The 15,859-nt window shown below is 51.7% G+C and overlaps 2 protein-coding genes across 8 annotated transcripts in view; one reads left to right on the top strand and one right to left on the bottom strand.

Annotated features, from left to right (window-relative positions):
• The window catches only part of Hdac5 (histone deacetylase 5), a 36,709-nt gene extending 30,882 nt beyond the window's left edge, over nucleotides 1–5,827 (top strand). For 5 of the 7 annotated variants that reach the window (XM_059271867.1, XM_059271866.1, XM_059271869.1 and 2 more), the window contains 13 exons: nucleotides 549–682; nucleotides 999–1,119; nucleotides 1,477–1,526; nucleotides 1,688–1,795; nucleotides 2,262–2,317; nucleotides 2,445–2,532; nucleotides 3,716–3,835; nucleotides 4,078–4,175; nucleotides 4,337–4,455; nucleotides 4,842–4,975; nucleotides 5,241–5,325; nucleotides 5,451–5,616; nucleotides 5,703–5,827. In XM_059271867.1, coding sequence (XP_059127850.1) covers nucleotides 549–682; nucleotides 999–1,119; nucleotides 1,477–1,526; nucleotides 1,688–1,795; nucleotides 2,262–2,317; nucleotides 2,445–2,532; nucleotides 3,716–3,835; nucleotides 4,078–4,175; nucleotides 4,337–4,455; nucleotides 4,842–4,975; nucleotides 5,241–5,325; nucleotides 5,451–5,616; nucleotides 5,703–5,742 — 1,319 coding nt within the window. In that variant the 3' untranslated portion in view covers nucleotides 5,743–5,827. Of the gene's footprint in view, nucleotides 1–548; nucleotides 683–998; nucleotides 1,120–1,476; nucleotides 1,527–1,687; nucleotides 1,796–2,261; nucleotides 2,318–2,444; nucleotides 2,533–3,715; nucleotides 3,991–4,077; nucleotides 4,177–4,336; nucleotides 4,456–4,841; nucleotides 4,976–5,240; nucleotides 5,326–5,450; nucleotides 5,617–5,702 lie in introns of those variants that run through there. The other 2 variants (XR_009380736.1, XR_009380735.1) reach the window with 2 other exon arrangements.
• Nucleotides 5,828–7,374: 1,547 nt separating this feature from the next.
• Nucleotides 7,375–11,640, bottom strand: G6pc3 (glucose-6-phosphatase catalytic subunit 3). Its single transcript, XM_059269750.1, has 6 exons — nucleotides 11,262–11,640; nucleotides 9,308–9,414; nucleotides 8,873–8,963; nucleotides 8,583–8,701; nucleotides 8,253–8,394; nucleotides 7,375–8,042 (listed from the first exon to the last, which is right to left on the bottom strand). Exons 1-6 carry the CDS (start codon nucleotides 11,477–11,479, stop codon nucleotides 7,679–7,681), a joined length of 1,041 nt encoding a protein of 346 aa, XP_059125733.1. The 5' UTR covers nucleotides 11,480–11,640; the 3' UTR covers nucleotides 7,375–7,678.
• Nucleotides 11,641–15,859: the final 4,219 nt, after the last annotated feature.

The following is a 15,859-nucleotide window of genomic DNA, read 5'->3' as shown; positions in this document are numbered from 1 at the left end:
AGCAGCTTCTCTCCACGCAGGAGGGTAGGCAGCCTCGCTCCTACGCCCTGGGGCCGCATTGTCTTCCCCGACTCCCCACCTAGGGCACCTGCTTTTACACCTTCTTACAAGGAGTCCTGGAGCCTTGGGTGGAGAGTCCACTGTCTGTTTGAGTTCTTGCCCTTCTAGCCGCCTGGCCGCCTCCTACCCTGTGGGGTTGACAGTGAGGCTTCAGTAGAACCCAGAAGCCTTTTGCCCATGCGGCTACCCCATGCTCGGTTCTGACATGGCACAGACTTGCTGACTCGGTCTCGCCAGTGGGGAACGGTGCACGGGCAGACATGATGGGGGAGAGGAGGAATGCACCATGGGAACGGTAGAGGGGATGCAGAAGACAGATCGGGACCCGCAGCAGCCAGGCTGGGTTTGAAGAGAGCAATTTCAGGAGAGGAGAGAGGGTATGTAGGTGAGTGTTGGTGGATAACTAGGCTAGCTAGAGACAGTTATTAGGACAGGGTATGCTGTAGGGTTCAGAACAGTTCTGGCTGACACCAGGGTCTGTGGCCCAGGTGTGGTCTATGACACGTTCATGCTGAAGCACCAGTGCATGTGCGGGAATACACATGTGCACCCAGAGCACGCCGGCCGCATCCAGAGCATCTGGTCCCGGCTGCAGGAAACTGGCCTGCTCAGCAAGTGTGAGGTGAGGGAGCACCCTACCTTCAGCTGGGACTTCCGTCTGAGTGATGCCTTCACGCCCCTCCTAGCAAAGCCTGTCCCACACCCCAAGCCCTCCAGTCAGTGCTGAGATCTTCCCGGTTCCATCCCTTGTGGTCTGCTTCCCTCACGGTCCCCAGCTAACCTGGGAAAGAGTCCTGGAGTGGGGTCTCAAGGGCCAAGGCATAGTTAACCAAGTCCGTTAGATCTCCTGGAGGTTGGCTCTGTGAGCACTGGGCTGTAGTTGTCAAGAGAGTTGAATTTGTCAATGCTCTCTGGCCCCTCTTGACCTCCTCTGGCAGCGGATCCGGGGTCGCAAAGCCACACTGGATGAGATCCAGACAGTGCACTCTGAGTACCACACCCTGCTCTATGGGACCAGCCCCCTCAACCGGCAGAAGCTGGACAGCAAGAAGCTGCTTGGTGAGCCGCAGGGCACGGTCACACGTGTGTCCTCAGTCTGAGTGTGATGGGGCTGTCATGAAGACCACCGAGCCAGAGACGGCAGCAGTCCTAGTGGGTCACACACACCCCAAGAGCGTGCCATTAGCCTAGATGCACATTGAACATACTGTAGGGCATCAGGCATAAGGGTGGGCTTGATGGTGGTCGGTGGTCTGTGTTTCTTCTCAACCTGCCATGTCCCTACTATTTGCCTCTAGAGATAGGTCATCTTCCCAGAACAGGAGATAGAGGCTTTCAGCTGGCATGGACTGCATAGCCCATGCCAACTGGCACCTGGGACACCTTTCAGAGCATCTCTGTCCCTCTTCCCTGCAGGCCCCATCAGCCAGAAGATGTACGCCATGCTGCCTTGTGGGGGCATTGGGGTGAGTTGGATATGTGGGAATGGGGGTGGACAAGTGGCACTCCCAGCTTGGCCCCTTCCTCCCTGCCCCCCATGGCTGCTGGCCTGCTTTCTGGTGCCCACTCCCATCCCTCCCCTCCCCCTGCAGAGGGCACACTGAAGCCCGATCTCCTGCCCCTGCAGGTGGACAGTGACACTGTGTGGAACGAGATGCACTCCTCCAGTGCTGTGCGGATGGCGGTGGGCTGCCTGGTGGAGCTGGCCTTCAAGGTGGCTGCGGGAGAGCTCAAGGTAAGGATGCGCTTGTGGCCTCCGGGCTCCTTGGCTGGTGTTCAGGGGCAGCGTGGACCTCCCTTTATCAAGACATTGTCCTCTTGTAACTTTGAAGTCTTGAGTGCCAGAATGGGGAGAAGCTTGAGGGATGGTTTGAGGGTCATGGGGGACCAGGTAGGCACCAAAGCCTGAGGCTCTTGCGTGTAAGCGAGGGACAGCTGTTTGCCAGGAGGACCTGCAGTTGGCATTCATGAAAGTGCAGTTCTGTGTCCCGTCCCGGTGTTACACACACACACACACACACACACACACACACACACACACACACACACCCGGCTTGTGCCTCTCTCCCGGTGTTACACACACACACACACACACACACACACACACACACACACACACCCGGCTTGTGCCTCTCTCCTGTGTCTACCCTGTCCCTGGCCACATGGCTTTCCTGACGGTTGCCTTTCTGCTCGTACTTCAGAATGGATTTGCCATCATCCGGCCCCCAGGGCATCATGCCGAGGAGTCCACAGCCATGTGAGTACCGCTCTGACCTGACCCTGGCCCCCTGCCGCCAGCCCTCCCTTCCTGTCTTTTACCTGAAGCAAACCTCACATCACTCAAGCTGACCTCCCTGCCCTCTCCTCCTCCCCACACCCCTCAGGGGATTCTGCTTCTTCAACTCCGTAGCCATCACAGCTAAACTCCTGCAGCAGAAGCTGAACGTGGGCAAGGTCCTCATCGTGGACTGGGTAGGCAGTGGACTGGGGTGCCTGGGCAGGGATGGGCAGAGCTGTGCCAGGGAAGGCCTTCAGAAGTGCCTCCACTCACTCCGGGCAGCCCACTCCAACTCCGGATGGCACTAGAGCTGACTCCTTGGCCTCCCACGTTGATAAGTTTAAATCCTTCCTGTTTCATTGGCAGGAGGGTCCTTTCATTCCAGTCAGGTGGTTCCTCCCTGGAGACCTCAGTGTGCTTTTAGCCTCAGTTTACCTTATCATCCCCCAGCAGCCTCCAACACCCAGATGATTTCCTACCCTGAGCAGTAGGGACAGGGATGCTACCACGACTACCAGAATCCATTTTTCTCCTTGCCCTTACCGTAGGGGTTGCTGTGTGCCAGGAACCTGACACTGTGCTGTTCACAGCCACCCCTAGCAATGCGAAGTAGTCCTCCCTTTGTCTAAGTGAAGACACTGTTTGGGTTACTTAGCTAGGATGCCACACCTCTGCTCCTGAGGCTGTGGGCGTTCCTCAGCCTTCCGCTGTCATGGTTTGGAAAGTGTACTGTGCTTGAGGAATCACTGGGCAGTGATTAGCAAGGGTACAGTTTTTGAAATCCAATTTTGGTTTAAAAACATGAGCCGGGCGGTGGTGGCGCACGCCTTTAATCCCAGCACTCGGGAGGCAGAGCCAGGCGGATCTCCGTGAGTTCAAGGCCAGCCTGGGCTACCAAGTGAGTTCCAGGAAAGGCGCAAAGCTACACGGAGAAACCCTGTCTCAAAAAACCAAAAAAAAAAAAAAAAAAAAAAAAAAACATGTATTCAGGTATGGTGCACAACTATAATCTCAGCATTCAGGAGGCTGAGGCAGGAGGATTGAGAGTTCAAGGCGGGCCTGGACCACTTAGTGAAACCCTGGCTCAAAGTAAAACCAATTCATTAAATGTTGGATCCTTCTTCAGAATTTATATGCCTGTGTTAAATTTCTTACCAGCCTGGGTTTCTCTTGCACTTCAGTGAAATGGGTTCTGCAGGGAGATAAAACATATTCATCCCATGGCTCTAGAGCCTGGCCTCAGTGTCACAGCCCCGGAGCCTTTGGTAGGCTCATCTTCAGAGCTGATGGTAGGGTGGGTAGGGAACAGGTGGCATGTTAACCTTTGGATTAGAGCTTAGACTGATGCCCAAAGCACCCTCCACTTATCCTTATCAGGACATTCACCATGGCAACGGCACCCAGCAAGCATTCTACAATGACCCCTCTGTGCTCTACATCTCCCTGCATCGCTATGACAATGGGAACTTCTTTCCGGGCTCTGGGGCTCCTGAAGAGGTACAACTCCTGGGCCTTCATGTGAGCCCTTCTGGGAGGTAGCAGGCCATGGCAGGAAGCCACAGAAGCCCATTCGTGGTGCTGGTCCCTGTGGCATTCGAGGGCTGCTAGTGGGAGGACCACACAGGTCTGACTGCCAGTCGGGCAAAACAGAGGTCAATGGAGTGAGACCTTGGCGGCAGGGGGTGGGGTAGTGTTTGGGATCCAGGGCAGTGGTAGTAACCTCTCCTACCTTATGCCAGGTTGGTGGAGGGCCAGGCGTGGGGTACAATGTTAATGTGGCGTGGACAGGAGGTGTGGATCCCCCCATTGGCGATGTGGAATACCTGACAGCCTTCAGGTGGGGACTGAGAAGGGCCAAAGGGGGGGTGGGACCCAGAGCTGGCAGGGGCAGCAGGCACTCAGTTGGGGTGGTGGAGGGGTATGGCTCCAATGGAGAACAGAGCGTGGCAAGGCTCAGCCTGGCCTGTGCTGGCATTAGCTTGGGCCATCCCTTTACAGGACAGTGGTGATGCCCATTGCTCAGGAGTTCTCACCTGACGTCGTCCTAGTCTCCGCTGGGTTTGATGCTGTCGAAGGACATCTGTCTCCACTGGGTGGCTATTCTGTCACCGCCAGATGTGAGCCTACTAGGGGTCTGGGAGGGTGTGGAACACTGAGGCACACGGGACAGGAAATGAGTTGGCACTGCAGGGAGCGAGTCTAAGACTTGCTAGCCCTGCCCACTCTTCTGCCAACCCTGCCCTGGGGGCTATCAGGTAGAAGTGGAGTAGCAAACCAAGTGTCTTCCACTGAGCTTACTGGCCTTGACCTTCCGGAAATGCATCTCACCTTAGCCTGTCCTCCATGAGTTCAGACATTTTACTTCATGGTAGATGTGTTGGGGCTTAAGTCCTCCTGTCACATTTTGTGCTGTCTGTCTCGTTTCTTGTTTGTTTGTTTGTTTTCCTTCTGTCTCTTTGATACAATTTACCATTCATCCTTCTCTCCTGACTCCTGTGCAAAGGTTTCGGCCACCTCACCAGGCAGCTCATGACACTGGCCGGGGGCCGGGTGGTGCTGGCCCTGGAGGGAGGCCACGACTTGACCGCCATCTGTGATGCCTCTGAGGCCTGTGTCTCGGCTCTGCTCAGCGTGGAGGTGAGTGGGAGACAGAGAGGAGGGACAACAGGTCGGAGCTGATGGGTCAGCAGGGATGTCCATTTCCCTGGGTCAAGTGGCCCCATGGGCTCCTTGAGGTTTGCCTAGGTCTGAGAATAGCTGGCCAGCGAAGGCTCTCTGACTAGGGCTTCCTCTCGGAAGCCTGTGCTTGCCAGCACAGGGACGTCGGGGCTGAATGGGGATAGTTGGAGAGCTAGGCATTGCCCCTCATCCCACTCTAAGACCGCTCTTCTTGTCTCTGCAGCTGCAGCCCTTGGATGAAGCAGTCTTGCAGCAAAAACCCAGCGTCAATGCAGTTACCACACTAGAGAAAGTCATCGAGATCCAGAGTGCGTGGGGACAGGCAGAGGGGCTCACACCTCAACCCGCCCGGCATAGGGAACAGGGTACCGGGGCTAGCGGGTCCATCTGGGTCCGTCTGCTCCCCCTGAACCTGCCTGTCCCTCTTACACAGGCAAACACTGGAGCTGTGTACAGAGGTTTGCCACTGGTCTAGGCTGCTCTCTGCGGGAGGCTCAGACAGGTGAAACGGAGGAGGCCGAGACTGTGAGCGCCATGGCCCTGCTTTCCGTGGGGGCTGAGCAGGCCCAGGCTGTTGCCACTCAAGAGCATAGCCCCAGGTAAGCATCTCACCTCCTACCCCCTGCCCTGGCCTAAGGTAGTGAGTGCTCTCTACTCAGTGCCCTCCCTGTGCTTGTCCCCACAGGCCAGCAGAGGAGCCCATGGAGCAGGAGCCAACCCTGTGACACCCTGGCCCCCATTCCTCCGGGCTTCATCATTGTGATTTTGTTTATTTTTTCTATTAAAAACAAAAAGTCACACATTCAACAACGTGTGCTGTGTGGGTCTCTCAGCCTGGCTCCTCCGAGCTGCTCCAACCACCACCACATGGTCCCTGCCCCAGCTTTAGAAACCCATTCCTTCTGTAGGGGGTTGGGCGCAGCGTCCGTCCGCTTCTCCTCTCTTGTTGTCTCACACTCAGTTCTCTGTACTCTTTTCTTTTTTACCTTAGACAGGACTCCCAGTGGTACCTCCAATTCTGGAGCTGCCTGAGATGGGGACAGTTAAGTCGGTGCCTTGGCTTCGGCTGGCTTCCGGGGAATGCCTTAATTCCACCTCCATTACTATTTAAGATGCAGAGTGAAGGTGGGGTAGACTTCCACCCTATACTCTCCTCTTCCTCCTCAGCGTTCTGCAGGCCCCTCTCCTCTCTGGCCTCAGCACTGCAGACGTGTGCCCAGATTTTTTATTTTGTACTCCCAGGAGCCCAGAGGGTTCAGGGTGATCTGCAGCTGAGTTAGGAGAGGCCAGGAGGACCTGCATACACAGGCAGGTTCTCCACTTTATTCTGTTCATCTCCCTGCCTTGTGCTGACCCATCGTAGAGGGGAGAATGTGGACTCTGGGTGGGGGCTACAATTTCTTGCAAGCCCCTTGGATGTTCTGGACCAGATTTTCTTCAGCTGCCAGCCTGCTGCAAGGGGGAAGGATCAAGACTTCATTCCCTCCGGAGCCTTTTTGCTTTGAAGCTTGGAGATGCTCAAGGAGGTGGTTCTCAAATGGACAGGGCCAGAAGCCAGGGCTGGGTGGGGGCGGGGCTCTCAGCAGGAGGGGGTTAGGGGCTGTCCGTCTTCTTTTCCAGTAACCCTGTGTCCAGAGGTTGGACCCCTCAGGCTTCCAGTCAATGTGGTCTAGCCTGTAGGAAACCAAAGATGGGAAGTGGCTCCTAGGGGGCCAACTCTTCCTCCCAATACCACATACTCTCTCTCCTTCCATCCCCAGGACCCAGCAATCTGTTTACATATTATCCTGATGGGGGCCTGAGCAGGGCTGAGGGAACTGGGGAGTTATTAGTTTGCTGTGTTTGTGTGCTGTCTAGATCTCCTTGCACTGAGCCCAGGGCTCCAGGCCTCTCCTTTCCCTGTGGGCTGGTCTTGTTCTCATGTAAACCCACTCCTGCTGTCTTCCTGGACATGGAGTTTAGCAAAGTACTTTGTATCCTGTCACACCGTGTGTCTCGTGTAAATAAACTTGTTGGTGGCAGTGCCTTCTGGGAATAATGTCTGTTCTCTGGGTTCCCAAATGGAGTAAAAGTTCTCATTCCTTTCCTAACCCAAATGCTGCCTTTTCTTAAGCCTTGGACTAGAATTCAGTCTGAGAAGTGGGGGGCTAGGGTGGGAGATCTCTGTTCTCCTGGGGGGTGTCCACTGAATTGTTGCCACCCTATGTCAAGAGAGCTCTGCAATGGCCTTGGTAGGGAGGAGAGGGGAGGTCTCAGCTGAGTGTTCAGCCCCTTTTACTTCTGTCTTTGTATAGGGCAGAGGCGCCATTGTTACGTATGCGTCAGTGGAGATGTGAGCATAGGCAAGAAAGGAACCCGGAAGTTTCAAGAGCTTTATTGGGACCTTCCTGAGCTGTTTGTCAGTGTCAGGAACCCAGCTCCCCATCCCCACCACGCCTGCTGTTGGTTTTGCTTTGTGGGGACCCTGGGGGAAGGCAGGCGACAGCGTCCTTGGGAAACACGTCCTTCTTTAAAGGGGGCTAACACTGCAGGACACGAGACAGAAATGATGTTCAGTGTGGTCCGGGCCTGCTTTGGAGCCCAGGGAAAGACTGCCTCTTAGAGTATGGTGGTCAAGGAGTGTTGTCTTTGGGGCAAGAGAATGGCAGGAGGCAAGAGACATCAAGAGGAGCGAATGGGTGGTGCCTCCTGGGCACTGAATGTGTGCACCACCCAGGGCACCAGGGCCAAGACCAGGCAGGGCCAGAGGGTGTACTTCAGGAAGTTGAAGATGTAGAAGAGGCTGATCTGAGGTGGGTGGCCCAGCCATTCCAGGATGACCAGCAGCCCCATCGCCAGCATAAAGCATGCTATCTTCTGACCAGTTCCTAGGTGTGCCCGCCGTATCTGGGCATAACAGGGAGAGTGTAGGGCAATGCCAAGACCCAGGGCAGCTCCCGAGTCCCGGCTCAGTGAGGCAAAGGGCCGACTGTCCAAACGCACCCACTCGGGCCGCTCACACCACTTGAAAGCCAGGTTGACGGACCTGTGGGGAAGAAGAGTCTTTGCCAGGAGAGACTGGAATCCAGAGAGCCTCTGGCTCTTAGCTGTCTTCCCTTGGGGGCCTGCTCGCACGTATATTGACTCCGCATCTCTGTCTAGGAACAGTTCATGTGTCCTTTTACAGCCACAGTGAACCAGAGACCCACCATCTAGGTACAGGGCCCAGCTGCCCAGACTCCAAAGCAGGACTTACCAGGAAAGATCCAGGCCTAATGTAAAGAGAGTCCAATATATGAGGCTGGCACCCAGCATGAGGGCCAGAGCAGTCAACCCATAGAAGCTAAGTTCCCGTTCCATGGGCACCCGGGGGGCCATCAGCCACCCAAGGGCAGCACCTAAAGGGATGCAAAACAGTTTGAAGATGTTTGAGGAGATGATCCACCCCTCACCTGCAGTACATCCCGGCAGGAAAACAAAGACAAAGCGGGGACCTTGAGTTGGCTCTACAGAAGCTGGGAATGCTGGGAAGTTTCTAGGTTAGTCCTCCCACTGCCAAAGACACCCTCTTGTCCCAGTTGCTCACCACTTATAAGGCCCGCCAACACCTGGTGAGGGAAGTGTGCTAAGAGGAAGACCCGAGATAGGCCGACAGCCAATAGGAAGGTGCAATAAGCCAGGCTAGGAATCGCCCTTACCCAGGGGCTAGAGAGAAGAGACAAAAGGCAGAGAGGGGCGTGGCCTTCTTCAGCATCTAAATACTTCAGAGTCTGAACCAACACCCCCAGGTCACCACAGCTCTAGCTCCCAAACTAACATGCTGTGGAGACTTTGGGGTCCACAATGCTCCTACCGGGGACAATATCATGGTCATACCTGTGGGACCGAGAGGCCACTTGAGAAGAAATGGCTGTCATCACGGGCCAGAGCGCTGCTCCTGTGACCATGCAATGGCCAGAAGGGCTGCCTGCCGGGAGACCCAGAAGTTCATGGTGACAAAAGGGTGAAACCCAAGTGCCCCTGGTGACCCTCATCACATCCGCCTCCCCTGGAGGTGGAGACAGCTTGCCAGTAGAAGCCTATCTCTCCCCTTGAGGACTTTCTCTCAAGGTCATTGTTCTTGGGCTTCTGCCTCGCCTGTCCCTGGCTTTACGCTCTATGAGGTGATTACCTGGTCTTTCCCAGAGTTTGTTTTCTGAACCGGTAACTGAGAGGCTGGGCCTGTTTGGACCATCCTAGCTGAAGTACATGGAAATGTTTACCCTAACCTTAACCACACCAAGAATGGGAGGAAGCTGGAACTTTTCCCACCTGGACCGGACTCACAAGAAGAGGGGAACTGATGAACCTGGATTGGAGTCTGGCTGGAGTACCCAGACTCGTGCACCCACCAAAAGGGCCTGTGTCCAAACAGAAACCTGGAAGACACAAGGTACAAGACCACACTGACACACACACACACAGTGCTAGAGGGACAGAGGGGACACCAGGAACCCGGAAGACCTGCTGGATGCACTCAGAAGGCTACTCCGACTCTAGCTACTGTCTTACCAGGATTCTCTACTTTGGAATACAGAGAAGCACACATTTTCTTTTGAAAGTGATCTGGAGGCCAGAGGTTGTAAGAGAGACTGTGTACATGTGCTCAGAGACACGTGTCCCACTCTTATCCCTCCCACTGCATGGCCAGCTCTTCTTGGGACATGGCCATGACCTCCGTCCCCATCCCTGCTCCCCCTCTCAGGTCCCCGGCTCCAGCCTGGATTACCCACTCCTGAATTATATAGGTGAGTGTCTTGAGTGTAAAATTGGGAGGAGAAAATGTACAGAAGGGTCTGAGAACGACACCCCCCCCCAAAAAAAAAATTCCAACTTCCTTGGCCTAGTGGGTGCTTGTCTGGCCTCTGGAGAGCCCAACACAGATGAGGCTGCTGTGGCCAGAAAGAGAAAAGGCAGGAGAGCGGGAAGCAAAGAGCTGGGGGTGGGGAAGAGTTCAGAGGAGACTGGCCTTTTCTCACCAAAACCTGGGCCTCACACACATCAAGTCTTGGCCACAAAGCTATAAAACGAATATGGGAGGTCAGGCATGGTAGTGCATGCCTGTCATCCCAGCACTAGGGAGACCGAGGCAAGAGGATCACCACTCCGGCTTAGCTAGTGAGACCTTGTTTCAGTGGAGGAGGAGGAGGACTAGGATTAGGGGCTTTGTTACTTAGATATTAAGCACTGGTCTTACCCAGACTGAAGGAGGGAAGAGCATAGAGCATATGATGGGGGCCGTTAGGCCAGAAGGAAGTGTTGAGACAACCGCTTTTAGGTTTACAAGTAAGGATGAAGGCCTGTGGAAAAGGGCTGGAGGGAGGGGGACTCCTAGTCTGCTTTTCCGTAAGTCAGTCTAGCCCATTCAGTGTCTCTTTAAGAACCTCCCTTTCTACTTCAGGGCTGGGGACTGGGCAGAAACAGCTGAGGTGGAGCTGCATGTCCATCCAGTCACTCCCTTCCACACTCTAAAGACAAAACAAACAAACCAAGTGACACAGATAAACCCCAAGGGCTGCAGGAGGCTCAGTCGTATGGGACCCTGGCTTCTTAGAATGAGAAAGCTATACTAGTAACTGCTAGGGAAAGAAGAGAAGTGTTCTCTGCAGGGAGGGCAAGGCTTCCTTTTAGTCTCTAAAGTTTGGTTGGTGCCTTTTAAACTTCACTGGGCACTCTATAACCAGGGGGCCTTGTTAAAATGCAGATCTGGCCTGGAGCCTGAGGTTCTGTATTTCTAGAAGTCTTCAAGCACTGCCTGTGCTCTTGAGCCCGAGCCAGGGACCACACCTTCATTTAGAAAGCAACTGCTGCCTAGCACAAGTTAACCGAATGAACCGGTGAATGAAACGGTCAGCTAAGAAAGAAGACTTTCGGCTACCTAAATTATTTAGAATAATTGCTAATAATGGATTTCCTACTACAAGTAAATTTGGAGTTTCGGAATCAGTAGGTCTGAGGCGGAGACTTATTTGCAGTTGAACGTGCACGCCCCTTAAGTCATTCCTCTGATTGAGACAGTTCGAGGGTGGGCGAAATGCGAGGTCTGCGGCCAAGATATATATATAAAAAAACAAACAAACAAACAAAAAAAACCCAAAAAACTCAAGGTGAAAACTAGGGCCTAAGGAATAAGGGTGGCACTGACTTTGAGATACATACGTACTCGAGGGAGATCAGGACCTCAAAGGGGTAGGGGGACCAGGAGGCCCGAAGGTATCTGTCTCACCACTTGAAGATGAGGTTGAGCCACTCAGTAATGAAGGTGATCCAGAGCACGGAGATGCCCAGGCGGCGAGAGGCGTAGTAGGCCGCGGGGAAGAAGAATATAAAGAGGTTCTTGGGATCGCCCAGAAAGGTGACCCAGAGCCACATGTTCTCTAGTCCGGGGAGCCGGTTCTGCAGCGCTTCGGCCATCGCGATGCCCGCGATCAGCGTGGACTCCATGGTGAGTCAGGGGTCCGTCAGGCTGGAGTCCGTCAGGCTTGTAGGGAGCGGGCGGGAAGGAACCGGGTCAGACACCAAGCGGCGGCTACCCGCTGGCCCTCTAGAGCCCACCCTTTCTAGCCCCGGGCCCCGCCCTCCCCGCCGGGGGTCTACAACAAGCCCCACCCCCGCCCCGCCCCGCCCCCGCAGTCCCTGGCACGCGCCAGTTAGGCTTGTGGCGGGTACTGTTTCCTACGACCGACGCTCTTCCCCGGCCTGCCTCGCTACTGGACAGCGGAGGGGACAAACCTTTGCGAAGGCGTTTCCTCAGGGCCCCACGTGGCCGCTGTTGCCAGCACGTGGGCTGCCGGCGTAGCGAAGAAACCCGCTGCTGTTCCGGGTCAGGGACACAGAAGAAATCACAACCGTTTTAATGAAAGTCTGCTTGTAGGTAGAGGCATGAGCCTGTCGACACAGCTCTTTGGTTTCTTTTTCTTTTCTTTTTTTCCTGTTTTGTTGATTTTTTTTTTTTTTCTTTTTCAAGACAGTTTCATTATGTAGCCTTGGGTGGCCTCGAACTCACAGAGATCTGCCTGCCTCTGCCTCCTGAGTGCTGGGACTAAAGGTGTCCGCCACCATGCCGGGTGCTCTTCATTTTTTAGTGCCTCAGGCTACTTTGGTCTTGACGTTTTCTAAGAGTGGATGAGAATGAGGCTCTGAAATTAAGAAGGTGCTGTGGAGGGAAGCTGGATGTAAATCTCAGTCAGTTCGTGACCTTGAAAGTGTTTTTCAGTTGCTTCAAGAAGCCAAAAGTTCATATGGAGTTTATATATGTATTTATTTTTGAGACAGAGCCCTGGCTATCCTGGAACTCACAAGGTTGGCCTTGAGTTCACAGAGATCCACCTGCCTCTTCTGGGGTTAAGCTTGAGTTTATTTAGTTTTGAGATAAATCTGGCTCAGGCTGTCCTTGAACTCCCAATTCCATAGGAGTGCTGCTGTGATTATAGGCATGGGCCACCACTACCCACGTTTTATTTATTTATTTATTTATTTATTTATTTATTTATTTATTTATTTATTTATTTATTTATTATTTTTTTTGCGATAGTGTTTTTCTGTTTAACAGCTCTGGCTGTCCTGGAACTCACTCTGTAGACCAGGTTGGCCTCGAACTCACAGAGATCCACCTGCCTCTGCCTCCCAAATGCTGGGATTAAAGGCTTGCTCCACCACTGCTGGGCTACTACCCACTTCTTAAGGAGTCTTGGAAATTCTGCTCTGGCTCCAGACTCTAAAGTCACAACTTCATCAATCTACATCAGCACCCTGATTTACAATAGTTTATTTTGAGTTACTAGGAATTCAACCCAAGGCCTGGCACAAAACAGTCAAGTCTTCAACCACTGAACTATATCCTCAAGCCATGCTTTACGACTTTTTAAAAAATTTGTTATTAATTTTTTCATTTATTATTATTTGTATATATCTGGAGGACAAAGAGATGGTTTTTCCAGTAAAACCTTTTCACCCACCATGAGGGTGCTGGGAATTGAACTTGGGTCTCTGGAAGATTTAAATTGTGGGGGCTTGAGAGAAGGTTCAGCAGTTAAGTGCTTGCTGCTCTTGCTGAGGACCCAGGTTCATTTCCCAGCACTCACATGTGGTTCACAACCATCTGTGACTCCACAGGGATCTGATACCATCTTCTGACCTCCACAGGGCATGTGGCATGCATACATATATGTGCAGGCAAAATACTTACTCATAAAAGTAAAATAGTGCAGGCTGGTGGCACTCCGCCTATAATCCCAATACTCGGGAGGCAGAGGCATGCAGAGCTCAGTGAGTTTAAGGCCATCCTGGTTTACAAAGCTAGTTCCAGGACAGCCAAGGCTCTGTTACACAGAGAAAACCTGTCTCCAAAAACCAAAATAAGTAAATAAGATAAAATAAATAAAGTTAATAAACATTTAAAAATGATTTAAATTGTGTCCAGTTCTGAGTAGTGTCATGGAATCTGGATCTATCATGCTCCATTCAGCCTGGGATGTAGATCACCCCTTTGTCTAAGATCCATGCTGTACATGCTATTTAATCCTTTAGTCAATTAGACATCTTGATAAGGAGATCAACTCTTTTGGAATCAAAGTACTTGTGTTCAAGTAATTCTTATTTTACTTAATGATGACCCAATGGTGATGTGGTGATTCAGAAATGCCATAGAGAAGCTTCCTTTAAGTGAATGGTGAAAGTCCTGAAAGATACTTTGAAACCGAGAGACTGAACTCATGAAACTTTTATATGATATATTGTTAAAAATAGTTCTATTTTAACTAGAAGTTGTTAAGCTCTTACTGGGCCTAACATAAACTTTGTCATCTGTATGTATGAATAGAAAACAATGTTCTATGTAGACATTCCTACTTTCAGAGTTTCAGGCGTGCACTGGGAAAGGAGGAGACTCATTACGTCATACAAAGTGGAGTCAGGGCTGAGGATGTAGGGGTGGTAGAAGGTCTTGGGTTCAACCCCAGCACTCCTCTCCTGGAGAAGTGGAGTTATCCATGACTTACTATAGGGCCAGAACAGAAAGACACAACACTCCTCTGAGAAAAGCATAAGCATGGAGGAGAATTTTTATGCCTATTAAAATGATTGTACCAGCCGGGCAGAGGTGGCACACGCCTTTAATCCCAGCACTTGGGAGGGAGAGCCAGGCAGATCTCTGTGAGATCGAGGCCAGCCTGGGCTACAGAGTGAGTTCCAGGACAGGCTACAAAGCTACACAGAGAACAGAGAAACCCTGTCTCGAAAAACAAAACAAAACAAAACAAAACAAAAAAAAATTGTACCAATGCTGCCAACACAAGGAAGTTTTTGCCTGTTGGAGCACAAGGAAACACTTTTGAACTTTGTTCAGGCTCACTAGTAGTGCCAAAGCTGGCCCTCTGCCTCCCTCTAAGCCAGAGAAAGGTCAACCGGTTTCTCATAGTTTTATATTATGGGTTGGGTGGATGAAGGATGGCAGTTGGTGGTGAGAGGTTTAAAAGTGCATCCGGCCGGGTGGCGGCGGCGGCGGCAGCGGCGGCGGCGGCGGCGCACGCCGCACGCCTTTAATCCCAGCACTTGGGAGGCAGAGGCAGACGGATCTCTGAGTTAGAGGCCAGCCTGGTCTACAAAGCGAGTTCCAGGAAAGGCACAAAGCTACACAGAGAAATCCTGTCTCGGAAAACCAAAATAAAGAAATAAACAAAGAAACAAATAAATAAATAAAAAAAATAATAAAAAAAAAATAAATAAAAGTGTATCTCTCCAGGCTGGCCTCAAACTCGCGATCCTCCTGCCTCCCCTTCCTTCAGCAAATCCTACTGGCGTGCGCCACCACAACTGGCACTTGAGAAACCAAAAAAAAAAAAAAAAAAAAGTGCATCTGCGTGGTCTGGTCTACAGAGTGAATTCCAGGACAGCCATAGCCGCTAGACAGAGACCTTGTCTTGAAAAACAAACAAACAAAAAAGTGCATCTGCACAGTTCCTTCTTCATAAGGTTAGTAAAGCATTGTATGTAAGATGGATATTATTGGGGGGAGGGGCGGCAGACCCCTTCCAAAGCCCTTTGTCATTGTGACTATTCCTTGTTCCCGTCTTTCCTTCTCTCTTTTTTATTTTTCCTGGTTTTTAGTGGTGCTGAGACTTGAACCCAAGGCCTTGAGAATGGGTATGTGCTCTATGACTGAGCTACATTCCAGAGCTGTTCCTCTTTTTTACCTGGCTTTCTGGGAGAGAGGGCATGCAGGGAGACAGAAGTGCTCTGGGTCCCAAAGGTGATAGGTGATCCTGGGGTAACTTATTTATTTAGCTCCTGTATGACATGCATGTATGCATTATCTCACTTAAGCCTCCTAGTTGCCTTATAAGGCAAGTGTTATTATCTAATATAGGCCAGTAGTCAAGAGCATCTTTGGAGTCAAAACCATGGCTTTACCAGTTGTATGACTCTTCCAAGTTCAAGATTTCATTTCTTCACCTGTAAAATGAAGATATTGATTCCTGCCCTGCGGGGCTGCTGGAAGCTCAATAAGTGGTATTTAGATCCCACTGAAGAAACATAATCAAGTTTGCTAATTTGTTTAAGGTCACATTATTTGGTAAATGGCCTCAGATTCTAGTTTGCCTAACTTTACAGCTAATGTTTTTGCATAATTACTTTGTAATTAGTTGTAATCATTTTGAGTGAGTTAAGTCCTCTGAGCTTCTAGTTCTTCGTATGCAATTGAGGAGACTATTTTATAGAGTTCATTCATTAAACGTTTTTGTGCAAGGTGTGGGCTTAAGCAGAGATTCCAGTTGCCTCTCTTTTCTCCATTTCGTTCCACGTAGGGTTATTTATGCTTTACGT

This window comes from Peromyscus eremicus, chromosome 8a (assembly GCF_949786415.1).
Source record: "Peromyscus eremicus chromosome 8a, PerEre_H2_v1, whole genome shotgun sequence".
Lineage (NCBI taxonomy): Eukaryota > Metazoa > Chordata > Mammalia > Rodentia > Cricetidae > Peromyscus > Peromyscus eremicus.
Note: the sequence above shows the minus strand (reverse complement) of the source record. Positions and strands in the feature narration are given on the sequence as shown.